Source organism: Xyrauchen texanus, chromosome 33 (assembly GCF_025860055.1).
Source record: "Xyrauchen texanus isolate HMW12.3.18 chromosome 33, RBS_HiC_50CHRs, whole genome shotgun sequence".
NCBI classification, from domain to species: domain Eukaryota; kingdom Metazoa; phylum Chordata; class Actinopteri; order Cypriniformes; family Catostomidae; genus Xyrauchen; species Xyrauchen texanus.
The window spans coordinates 5228040-5241578 of record NC_068308.1 but is presented as its reverse complement, the minus strand read 5'-3'; the positions used below and the strand labels follow the sequence as shown (position 1 = coordinate 5241578).

The following is a 13539-nucleotide window of genomic DNA, read 5'->3' as shown; positions in this document are numbered from 1 at the left end:
AGAGAGCAGCTTATATTTCAGAGGATGCAGTTTTTTGTGAGAGCAATGTAAATGCACGAAAGCGGAGAGATTTGTGCTCAAGCAAATGGCACATGGATCCCCTCTTGCACAGATCAGAATTATAACGCAATAGAACAATGGTCTATTAAGCTGGAATATAGTCTTTAAAGCTACTAATTTGTTATATTTACAATATAAGCTGGAATATAGTCTTTAAAGCTACTAATTTGTTATATTTACAATATATTTTTATTGATTTATTTATCTTTTGATTTTACTTGAATTTATCATCATTCTCTCCACACCTCCCCTGACATGCTCCAGCACCGCCGGAGGGTATTAGTGTATAATTCAACCGTATAAGAATGTCTGTACACTGGTTAATGTTATTTACAGTTGTCAAATCATACAATCATCCTCATAATGTGAAAGTCTGTCTTGTAATGTTTAACTGAATTTATAAAATAAAAAGTCCAAACTCATTATTTCTCATTGAATATTCTGTGTCAATCAGAGATGTCTCACATTATGCAAGTCATATTTGTTGTGAATACTTTTTATATTGTGACTGCTTTGGATATATTGCAATTGGGCAATTTCCACAAAAATTCAATTCTTAGAACATCAAAAAATAAAGTGATTCATCGAGTTTAATTCTTACGGATGACTATAAATGAAATGTGATCTGACTGTTGTTACCTTTAGCCCATCCGCGAGTTAGAGAGTACTCTGAGAGCAGAGTGGTTTCAGCAACACAAGATGCCAGCTGCAGGTCCACACACTCTGGAACAGTGCTGGTAACCACTAGGAAGGGCAGGAGCTCCAAACATATTTGATCCTTCAGATCTGGGTTTCCCTCAGTGACACACGGGTCAGTGATAACTCGAACGGCCTCTTTTAACACAGAGTACCTGTAGAAAACAAGACAAACTAAAGCCCCATTCCTTCAAAGGGCCTGCAAGAGTATCTTTATTAATGTGGAAAATAATATGCATTCTCATATGTATTTAGAAAATTTTTATGCATTTATAAATTCTTGATAAACCGACTGAAAGGTATAGCATATTGATCTCTGTAATTAATATATGGCTCTGTCCTTGAAAATCTAGTTAGCTGCCTACTCCATCCTTTGTCCAAAACTATTAAAATTGACAAGATGACAAACATGGGAAATTTGGTTTATAAATAGTTATATTTTATTCAAAGATTTAAACAAAGATTTTATTTATTTTTCACCCCAAATGTGTGTGTGTTGTGTACAGTGACCTCCATAAGTATTTGGACAGAGAGACACTATTCATAAGTTTGGCTCTGTACACCACCAGAATGAATTTGAAAAGAAGCAATATGTGATTGAAGTGCAGACTGTCAGATTTAATTTGAAAGGATTTACATCAAAATTGGGTGAAAGATTTAGGGATTACAACATGTTTTAAAACAGACCGCTCATTTTCAGGGGCTCAAAAGTAATTGGACAAACAAATATAATCATAAATAAAATGATTATTCTTAATACTTGGTTGAAAGTCTTTTGCAGTGAATGACGGTCTTAAATATGGACACCAAATTATGGGTTTCCTTCCTATTGATGCTTTGCCAGACTTCCACGTCAAAATTCCACAAAATTCCACTACTTTGCCTTCAAAAGCTTTTTGGTTGCTTTTACAGTATGTTTTGTGTCACTGTCCATCAGTAATTTGAAGCACTGTCTTCTCAGCTGCAAAAAGGCTACTGGGGTTTTCACACTTGAGCCCTCTTAAAAAGAACCAAACTAAGACCTTTTTTCAGTTCAACCACAAACAAATAAATATATAAACAGTGAAAAAGTCTTCTTACTATCCAAATGTTACCATCCACCGTGTACCTGTTTTTGTCCATTTTGTGCTAGGGTCTCAGCCCACTAATCATCATCATTAGTTTTTGAAACAGTCAACTTGAATATTAGGGACGCTCCAATCAGGATTTTAACATCCGATACTGATCTCAAATTTGTTTTTCATCTCATCAATCGATGCTGATCATTTCACTTTTTATCAGCAGCTCTGTCAAAACTGGTTATATTTAAGCTTTCTGCTCAATGTCACTGTTAATTAAATTTCCCTGTTGGTAAAACCATTGTTTTGCCTGTTTTTGCGGTCAAAATTAATGTTCGTTGATTTAATAATTCAGTACACACAAAATATCATTTTATATAAATGTTACTCTTTATTCAAGGCCTTAAAAACCGAGTAGGCTTATACAAACTCTTTGTATAAAGATTCAATTCTTTACTGTATATAAGATAGTCCTAAAGTATGAGGCTTAATGTCAAACTGAAGTTGAACTGATAACCCATTGGTGTAATTACATTTAAAGGGAAACTTTTGATTAGTTTCTCACCATTTCATTAAATTATTTGTATTCATTATTTTATTATATTTAATTTAGCAATGCATTATATTATAGTAACTAAATATTTGATATGGATTTATTATATACATGTCCCTTTTCATTTTGTTGGATATTACTAATATTAGTTTCCGCATTCACTTGTTTCCATGGGGAGTGTAATAAGGGTGACACGCTCTCTCGTGGGGTAAACAAATGACAGGAGACTGAAGAGTTGTTTCTGGACTCTACATGTGTTACCGTTAATGCTGTTTGCTCAGCAATCATTTAATTAAGACGTTTGAATTACACCCAATCTTGTATTCTGCGTTATTATTTTGATAGATGTGCCTTGCAGACACTTAAATGCTTCTACCGCACATAATAATAAAAAATGCTTCACACAGGACGTGCCAGTTTAGTGTAAATAAAGCGTTTAGCGCAGGTAAGCAAACGAAACTGAACTCAGAGCACTTCTGTTACTCCAAGCATGAGAGCGAGTTGTGGCGCACAGAACCACTCTGAAAACACTGTAACAATGCTCTAACTTAATATAGATTGGACAGAGTAGCGCAAATAAACTTTGAAGGGAGCAGACTATTTATTTATTTATTTAATAAAATTGCAGCCCTTTGCAATATAATAATCACACAGTCATATCGCGGTTTCGATTTTATTTCGATTAATTGTGCAGCCCTAATTGTTACCATCTATTTGCATTAGTTTATATTCAGCTGGTCACATTTATGCATTCGTTAGCTAGCTAAGTTGCATATTTAAAGCTAGTGATGCGAGAAAGCAATCACTATTGCTTTCATCTCATCAATTCATGCAGCCGAGAGAAACATAAGCAAATTAGAAACACATCTGATTTAATAAAAAAAATAAAACCATAAAAAAGTATCCTCACTGTAATACGATGAGACTTCCGATCAATTACACTCTTGCAGTAAAAAAAAGCTAGACACAGCGTAACAAATACAGTTTAATAGAAACTGGGTGCTTTCACACTAGCAGTTTAACAGAGAAACAGAGCACGGTCCGCATGAAAAATTGGTAATTTGAAAGCTGTCATGCAGACCAGGGTGTGCACCGCGGTACCAAACCCAAGACTACCTGAAGGAGGTGGTCAGAGTTCAGTTACAATGGAACTGTAGCACGATTCGCGTGAATGTGAAAGCAACTCTGACGCTCACTCGTTCAGGAAGTAACCTGTGCGTGCGTTTTAGCCGATGATGACATCATTAGTTTCGACAACACATGAGGATCCACATATTCCTGAAATTCCTAAAAAAATAATGACCACACAATGACATACAAGTACAATCAACACTCTAAATACTGTCTGTCTGTCAATCTATCTATCTATCTATACACCTTATAAATACTATATATAAATACTATTATAGGTTATAAATATAGGGTATAATAGGAGATGACAGTGGTTATAACTTCACCTTGGACACGAGCGTGAGTAAGCGTGCAGTGTAAACAAAGTTGCAAATTAATTCCTTGCAATCAGCTGTCTCATCAAAAAACGCCATTTGCAAGCAGCAGCAAGCCGCCTTCCCCTGGACGTTTGATGCGTTACGCCATGAAGCGCACATATACACAGATGTCGTTCACAGCATAATGGCACCAAAACAACAAAAAAACTAAAAGTATGATGAGTCGCATTGTGTTCACTATGCGTGTATGTTATGACATAAGATGAACGTAAATGGACCGGGGTTCGATAGAATCAAGTGAATGTGAAACCAGACCATCGCTGCGGGGGGCACCGGGACCAATCACACTCGGAATCAGACCACAGCATGAAAGCCCCCTCAATATGCTTTTAAAGTTCTATTTAGACACATCATCTAAAAAAAAAAACAGTACTCCTGCACAAGACACTGAACAAACAAACACACACGGAAACAAAGATGTTCGTCTAGTGCACTTTTATATTTAGAGCAAACTCGTCAGTTATTTTTGTCAAGTTCCTGCATCAGAGCCTCAGAGATAAGTGTGATTCTCATCTGTGATATTTTATGCATGTATGTGCATTTACAAATTTTCCATTCGGACGTTTAGTTCCTTTTAATCCCGCACATAATCGGAATAGTATAAAAACCTTGTTTTAGCGTGGCAGCTGATTGACAGGTAGATCAAAAAATATATAATTTAAGCCTATCCACTGTCATGTATTTGACATTATAATGGATTCTACGGCTCTGAATCTTGTAGACTCTGACGGGTAAAAATAGACCATGATGGAAATTTTACAACTCAGCTAGTCAAAATGATGGATAAAGATTTTTTTCTAGCTCAACCTCTGGCTGCAAGGTAAATTAGAGCGAATTACTTATCGTTAATTTATTGATGTATTGCTTAAGGCCTTAGTAAAGGAGATCGTAAATAAAGAGTTTACAGCATCATAGTGAGTGTGTTATGAGTCATTACGCACTAACAGTACTTTAACAATTTCCTTTACAAAGAAACATCAGATAAATATGCTTTAAATGTCACTTTTCATTTCATCTTGCGTACAAATATTAGCTATTCAGTTTGAGAATTTTTTGGCTAACAACTTGCAGCATTGCTCACGGCACTCTTGCATTAATTTCTATGGGAAGTTCAAACACTATATATTCTAACACCGGAGACAATTAAATTTTTTCTTACCACTCTGCTGATGGTTGGATGCGATGGAGGAGTGAAATAAAGCCGGAAACAATTTCCTGTGAATCCATCCGGCCCATGTGCACCTGTTATAAACATTACAGATATTTAACATCCATGTTATCCAAGTTTATAACAAACTCCAACAAGTAATTCATTCATGGAGTGGTCATCTCACCTCCAGTGCTGTAATGGCAGAGAGCACAATCTCTGGAACATCATCTTTTATTCTATCCAGCAACGCTTCCTTCACAAATGCCTCATCAAAGCCACTCTGCAGCATACAAGCACATCATTACATCACATGCACACAGCATCTTATCATTTAAAGGAATAATTAACCTAAAAATGACATTTTCATGCTGTCCTAAACTTGTATGACTCTTTCATCTATGGAAAACAAAATATGTTTTGTCCATAAAATGTCAACGCGATCCAAAACTTTCAAGCTCTAAAAGGACAAAGGCAGCATGAAAATAATTTGACTCAATTGGTTTGCGTGAAAAACATCAAAATTTGAGTCCTTGTTCAATATGAATCTTGACAACTGGCCTTATTGGAACATAGTGCAGGTATAAGTCTGCCTTTACAGTGAATAAGGACTTACATTTTGGTCTGTTTCAATCCCAAAGCAATCCTATAGCTTCAGAAGACATGGATTAAACCACTCGAGTATGGATTACTTTTATGCTGCCTTCATGTTCTTTTTGGAGCTTGAAAGGTTTGGATCTCTTTGGCTTCATATGGACAAAAACATCTCAAACAAAAACATGTATTCTTCAAATTATCTGTCAAAATAAGAGAATTTTCATTTTTGGGTGAACTACACTCAATTGTGTCTCTTGCATGTTAAATCTGAAGTTTGGAGGAATAACAAAGGACTAAATACTGTTTAAGAAATCAAACGGTTTTTGCAAATAATTTGATTTCCATAATGACATCGGTATAAGTGAAACATTACGGGCCTTGATTTTATCCATTGGAGGACTGATTAGCACCCTCATTTGAGGAGGTTTTTTGACTGGAATGTGGAGACTAAAAGTCAAGCTCACACTAGAGGGCAAACACTGCACAATTACCAAATTGTAATGCTTCTTTTTCAAATCAATCATTATTAAATATTCTAGCCGTAACCATTCTAACATTAATGATAACCCGACATTAAATTGTGGCAATCAGAAGCAAGATTTTTACCAAAGCATTACCAATAACTGTAGGCTAGAACAATACAAAGATAGCTAAATAACATTGACACAGACGAGATTACGTCTGCAACAAAGTCGTTTCTGGGGTGGAGCAAGTAATAACGTTTTGAGAAAAGATCCCAAAGACAAACATTAATTTTCTTTGGAATTTTTAAAGAAGGGATGGGCAATTTGGTCATTTTGGCTACTCAAAGTGATTACTCGGTCAGAACAAAGATGTCTCTGCATTGCATCTCGTTGTTTTCCAAAGTCACGCATAATCATTTATAGCATTATATCATGTTATAATGTAGTCTGTTACAAAAAGTACACAAAAATTGCACATTCAAGTTATAATACCTCATATTTAGTGATTATGTGGACTTACTGACGAAACTCAACGAAAGAATGCTCAGAAAGTGCATCTCTGTGCTCTTCTTTCTGGTTACCGTAATTATCTTAAAAAGCACACTCAACTCTTAATTATGGCTGGCTAAATCATATATTTGCTAACAGTGTATTTATTAGGGGTGTAACGGTTCAAAATTCTCACAGTTTGATATGTATCACGGTTTTAGCTAAAAAAAAAAAAAAAAAAGTCATACAAACCGAACCATGATATAATACCAATCTATTTGCAATTATTCGATTTGGTAGTATTTTTTTATTTCTAAAAGAACACTGTTAAACACTTCAACAGGTTTATCCTAAGTAAAAATCATGGTTTTCCTACAGTAACCATAGTTTAAATCACAGTATTTGTAGTAAAATCATAACCACAAATAGAACATTGTTACTGTTATGGTTACTATATGGAAATTGGAAACTACAGTATTACTGTTGTAAGACCATGATTAATTGTATCATATCCATGATTACTGCTAAGAAAACCATTGTGACAGCAGTCATGGTTCTTACAGTCATACTACAGGTAGGTTAATTTTAGTTAGGGACGTTAAAAAAAAAAAACTTTAATAAATCAACATTTTAACTGAATACCTGCACTATTATGCAACATGCATCAACAATAAATGCATTATGCACTCAACATATTTTAAACATTCGGAAGTTGTACAACACTATAGAAAGAACCTTGCTATTAAAACGGGTATGAGAAGGGCAGTCATAACAAGGCTCGAGTTTAATAATACACAGAAATCTGTGATGTCATCAAAATTACCCATGTGAAAGACTGGCCGAGTGCATCCATTCAGGTGACTTAATGGTTGTAACTGTGCACGTCTATTTGATGCTTTGTTTTCTTTGCCAAACCTCGTGCTCCAGATCAGTCATTAAACTTGAGGTGAACAGCGGTGACAATGCTTACCGAACCTTGGGTGGCAAACTGTACATTTAGAGAACCGTTACACTCCTAGTATTTATTAACCGATTTCACAACATGCAATATTCCATACGCAACAGCCAGCGTTATCAGCAGTAGTTTTCCCAAAGAGATATTGGAATTTACATAAAAACGCTGTCCACCTCTTCCAAAAAAAAAATCATTAAAACTTGGAATGTGTGAATTAATTTCAGTGTCTTTATATACTGTACAGTGCTGTGAAAAAGTAAAATTTAAAAAATTCTAACAATACAACAAAGGCAATCTGAATAAACATAAAAGAACATTTTATTATAATGTTATTTATTGAAGCAAAAAAGTTATCCAATACCAACTGGGCTTGTGTGAAAAAGTATTTGCTCCCTTAGTTACTAAATCCCCAAATCTATGAAACTGCATTCATATTGGGGTTCAGATGGACTAGACACACCCAGGCCTGATTACTGCCAGCACTGTTCAATCAAATCAACACCTAAATAGAACTTTTCTTAAGCATGAAGTTGGCTAAAAGGCCTCACCCAGTAGCACACTATCCCAAGTTGTTTTATCTGTTGTAAATCAAACACAGAATTCCACAAAAAGATAATAACTATGGTCAAGCATGTTGGTGGTTGTGTGATGGCGTGTGGATGCTTTGCTGCTTCAGTGCCAGGGCAACTTGCAATAACTGGAGGAAAACATGAACTCTGCTCTCAACCAGAAAATCCTAAAGGAGAAAGTCCGGTCATCAGTCCGTGAGTTGAAGCTCAAGCGCAACTGGATTATGTAGCAAGCAATCACACCGCTTTAGTTTCTGATCCAAAGCATAGTAGTAAGTCTCATAAGCCTCTGGATGGCTCAAAAGAAGCTAAATTAAAGTTTTGGAGTGGCCTTGTCAAAATCCTGACTTGACCCTGATTAAGAGGCTTTGGCAGGATCTTAAACAGGCAGTTCATGCTCGAAAACCCCCCAACGTGGCTGAACTAAAGCAGTTCTGCACAAAAGAGTGGGACAAAATTCCAACACAGTATTGTGAAAGAATTTGGTTGGATTTGTTGCTGCTAAAAGGTGCCACAACCAGCTATTAAGTTTAAGGTGGCAGTTCGTTTTTTACACTGGTGTTTGCTTCAATAAAAAAAAACATATATATTTGAAAACTGTATTTTGTGTTTACTCAGGCTGCCCTCGTTTTATGCTACATCTCGTTTGAAGATATAAATCAATTTAGTATTAAAAATAGAATAAATCAGGAAGGGGGGCAAATACTCTTTCACATGACTAAATGTTGGTGTAATATGACCCCAATTAGCTGTTATTTATGACTATTTATCTGTACACTTGTTTGGATTTCTTTTTCTTCATTAAAGTACTCCCTCTATATCCCTTTTCACTTATGTCTATTTTTATCTGTATATTAATAAATTGGGCGCTTTTGTTAAATCCTTTGGTGCTGAATTTTATTTATCTTTTTGTTTTTCAGTTCTGAAAACCCATGTCTGTTATTGCAAAACAATAAAAAAGCAGCACACTTTTTCTGGTGTCTTCTTGTTGGCAAACATCCACTTCAGACAATTGGATGACTTAAACAGGTCAGTGCAGATTCACTTTTTATTTTAATGAGCATATCAAATCACACAGGATTAATGTAACCTGGGGTTATTTTAAATCAGGTGTTTTGGTAAAAACTCTGTAATCTTTACTGGAACGCAAACGCAAAGTCCATAAAAGTCTGGAAAAACTTCCATCAACAATAAAGGTAATGTCATTGTCTTAAATGAAATTGAGAAACACTCAATTCTCCTCATCAGTCCAAGTGTACCTCTCCGCTATGCTTTTTATTGTGAGGACAAAGGTGATGTAAATTCTGTTATGTGACACCACGTTTTTTTGTGCAAGTAATTTTTCTAGACAAAAATCATGACATGATCTCAAAATTAAAAATAAGGTCCCTCGAGTATAGTTATAACTGAATTGTGCCCATCCCTAAAAGGAAATAGGGTCAATTTTGATTTAATGTTGACTTGATAATGAAAGCTGTACACATACATGTTCAGAGGTGAGGATCTCTTTTAGGTAGTCTACAGCCATGTTTCTCACAGAGGGTAATGGATGATTCAGGCTTAGCATCATAGAGGTGTCCGACTCTGCCAGGATCTGTAGATAAACACACACTTCATACAACATTTCAAAATCTTGTTTTATGTGACATGAATGTATCTGCTGACTGTTGCTTAAGTTGTTGTTTTTTAATTATACTGATACATTTACTTAAAATGTTTAAAATAGAAAAACAGGACAATTTAAAAGGTGCTTTAAATGACTTCTTTTGGAATAGCATACATAAAATGTCCCAACTCGATGACAGATATCACTAAAATAGGTCTCACTGTTTGGTTACTTGATTCTGTGACAGCACTAGATTCAGTATCGAGTAGGGATTAACCATTCTATCGGCTACCGATTGTGATCGGCTGATCGTTCCTAGTTTCAGTATGCACAAAATCACACACTGCTATTTTAATTCATGAGCACTCAGGGCTCAAATCATTAAAGTTTGAATTATTGGCAATTCTAAGCGCTGATGAAATTAGACACAGACATGCTGTAATTTAAATTTAAAATGTGTTTAAATTACATGTGTATGAATCAACCACATTTTCATTACTAAATTAATTTCAAACATTTAAGCATACCCCTTCAGCTCAAAAGGTTTTCATGAGTAATATTTCAGGCAAGTGACCCCAAACCTTTCCACGGTAGTGTATGTATGTATGTATATATATATATATATATATATATATATATATATATATATATATATATATATATATATATCAAAAACAAAAAATTGAGCCTGGGACCTCAAAATGATCCAAAAGAGAAAAAAATAATTTTTTTGGTTTCCTACTTGATATTTTCCACAGCTCATAGTCAGGGAGATGAACTTGTGAAACAGACTTTTTTCATGGTCGGATGAGACATTTTTAACATGATGCTCGAGTGCCACATCCAGTGCACCTGGATACCTACAAGAACAAACCACTCAGTTAGAACTGAATGCACTTCTTTTTTTTTTTTTACACAAAATACAGCGCAAAAGTGGCTAAAAGCCTACCTGGATTCAAAGAGTCGTATGGTAGACTGCAGCCTTAGGTTTAAAGCTGAAATCCCATCAGAGGAAAGCTCCCTGCCACAGGAAAAATACTCATCCAGAAGTAGTCTGTAAAGAATAATAAATGTAAAGATGTAAGCATTATCTACACAATGTCATGAGCTTTTCTATCTAAATAGAAGCCGAATTGAACACCGCATACTTGGCTGCAGTTTTCTCCAGGCTGCTGGTCAACTGAAGGTTCTGAAAGATTGATTGTAACAGAGAGCTGCAGTTTCCAGCAAGAAATCCTGAAGAATTTTCATTCTGCTGCTGCTCACCTACAGAGACACAAAAAAGTAATTTCCCACAAGAGGCTGCAAGTTACAGAGATTATACCACAGTAAAGAAGTGTTATAAGACACAATACAAAGTGGTGACAACTAAAAGCTATGATATTTATTATGGCACCTGACAGAATTGTAAAAATTCAAGCAGGTTTCTTGAACATTGCCTCCTTCCATTGTTCAAAAAAACAACAAGACTCACACCATTAATTGAGCCAATTATAACACCTACTACATGTTCTTGTAAAAAAAGATAAATTTTAAGATATCAGTTCATATGGACCAACAGAAACCAACCATCCTGGTTGATGACAGAGTGAATGAGATGAGGCAGCAAGTATCGCAGTAGAGGACTGATGTCATGGACTGTAGCTATACTCTGCAGGGTGGACACCAGGGTAGGCACAGAACAAAGGTTCCCAAATGCTCTAGAAGGAAAAAGACACAAGATAAAGACACATTTTAAACACTTATCTATATAGGCATTTCTTCCAACTGCTTGCACTTTCATTTCCTAGGGGTTGTTCTTTTTATTTTTAACACATTTCAACTTATTTCTCTGATTTGGATTTTTTTTTTCCAGGCCATAAACATTTACTTTTTATACTTTTCAAATGCCTCATATACATTTTTTTTTTTTTTTTAGCCTGGTCCCAGACACAAACTTTTAAAATTAAACGATGGCCCCATTTACAACTTGCATTAACATGTTTCATATCTGGATAGTATCTGGATATTTTAGCAGGATTGCATTTCCACCTTGCAGTCAAATGCCTCTCCAATGTGAATGGACAGATATCCGATCAAAGTTACCAGCACAAAATGGAAAATGCAACAAACATATTCCATCAGATGCTGTGGTTTTAAAAACACTGTTAAAATTAGAAAAGATATACACAAATATGGAAAGCTAAAAAGACTGCCAAGCACTGATGACTACATTCTCTGGCTAAAACACACACAGTGCAACAAATAAAACAGAACATGTGTGTCTCTAAATGCATTTCAAAGGTTACAGGTGCTTCAAGCGATTTTATCCATTCTGGAATTTCCACAAGCTGAGCTGTTGGATTAGCCCATCTTTCCAAAACCCTGCACACTCCAAAGATAACAAATGAGCTTTGAGACAGATAACAAGCAGAAATGGTTAACAAAAACAACAGCAGCAAAATAGCACCCTTAACTGACAATTGATATGAACAGCATGGCGAATCATGCCTTAATAATTCGCTGCAACTGCAATGCGCAAAATGAGTCCTGAATGTCACAGAGGTGTGAGATATCTTATGACTTATTTCATTAAAATATTTGAGGGTGTCAGAAAATGTTTTGCATACCTTTTGCAAAAAAAAAATAAATGATTACAGCACATTTAAAGATGCATTCTGTAATTTTGCAATATACGTAGGAGATAATAACCACTCAGACAGTCATATTAAAAAGCTGTTTTATTCTACATGGGAGCTGCCATGTTAGAATCACATGTCCAGCCGAATACTACTTGCTTAATCTCAGTAACGGTCCTGTTATTTGACACTTTCTCTCAATGATTAAAGTAATCATGGCTGACTGTGAATATGAAATTTCTACAAAGGCAATTGAAATGGAAAACTATTGATTTTAAATTATGCTGCATGCAAGCCGCTAGTTGTCAGTCCAAGTCGAAACAAAAACAAAAGTTACTTAGTGCACCTTTAAATGTACTTTTAAATTGACAGCATCTAAAAGCGAAGCATGACGCAAAATGCTAGCTGCACTTAGTTAAATGCATTAATCTGAAGACATAATTTAGTTACATTGTTTACTTCGTTATTTTTGTAAACAAACAAAAAAAAAAAAACAGTCTGCAGCTCTATTATCTAGGCAAATACAAGTATCGGATAGGGACTCAGTATCGGCAAATATTTCATATTTAAATATCGGATCAGGGACCAAAAAAGCTGATCGGGACATCCCTACATAATTAATTACGTATTTGTATCCGGACACCGAAAATGCATTTGCATTTACACCTTTTATTGAATGAGGTCAGAATCTGTCCCTGACCACCTTTGAATGTGGCTTCAGTGATCCAATTAAGATCCGATCACAATGCATCTTGGGTGCATTTACACCTGTAATTTAAAGGGATAGTTCACCCAAAAACTTAAAAGCTCATAATTTACTTACACTCATGTCATCCCATATGTGTATGACTTTTTCTTCAGCAGAACACAAAGATTTTTAGAAGAATATCTCAGCACTGTAGGACCTTTCAATACAAGTGAATGGGTTCCAAAAATTTGAAGGTCAAAAAGCATATAAAGGCAGCATAAAAGTAATCCAATAAGACTGAAGTAGTTAAATCTATTGGTTTTGGTTAGAAACAGAACATTTTTAAGTCCTTTTTTACTCTAAATCTCCACTTTCATTTTCAGATGTGAAAGTGAAATTGGAGATTTGAAATAAAAAGGGACTTACATTTTTAATCTGTTTTTCACCCACACCTATCATCTTGCTTCTGAAGAAATGGATTTAACCCTGAAGTCATATGGATTACTTTTATGTTTCCTTTATTTGATTTTT

The 13539-nt window shown here is 35.2% G+C and overlaps 1 protein-coding gene across 1 annotated transcript in view; it reads right to left on the bottom strand.

Annotated features, from left to right (window-relative positions):
* Positions 1–13539, bottom strand: part of heatr1 (HEAT repeat containing 1) — a 151485-nt gene that overhangs the window by 126251 nt on the left and 11695 nt on the right. Inside the window, exons 8-15 of the mRNA XM_052103324.1 lie at positions 11272–11402; positions 10851–10968; positions 10652–10756; positions 10445–10562; positions 9583–9690; positions 5210–5305; positions 5035–5117; positions 700–911 (exon numbers count right to left, since the gene is read on the bottom strand). Coding sequence (XP_051959284.1) covers positions 700–911; positions 5035–5117; positions 5210–5305; positions 9583–9690; positions 10445–10562; positions 10652–10756; positions 10851–10968; positions 11272–11402 — 971 coding nt within the window. The remainder of the gene's footprint in view (positions 1–699; positions 912–5034; positions 5118–5209; positions 5306–9582; positions 9691–10444; positions 10563–10651; positions 10757–10850; positions 10969–11271; positions 11403–13539) is intronic.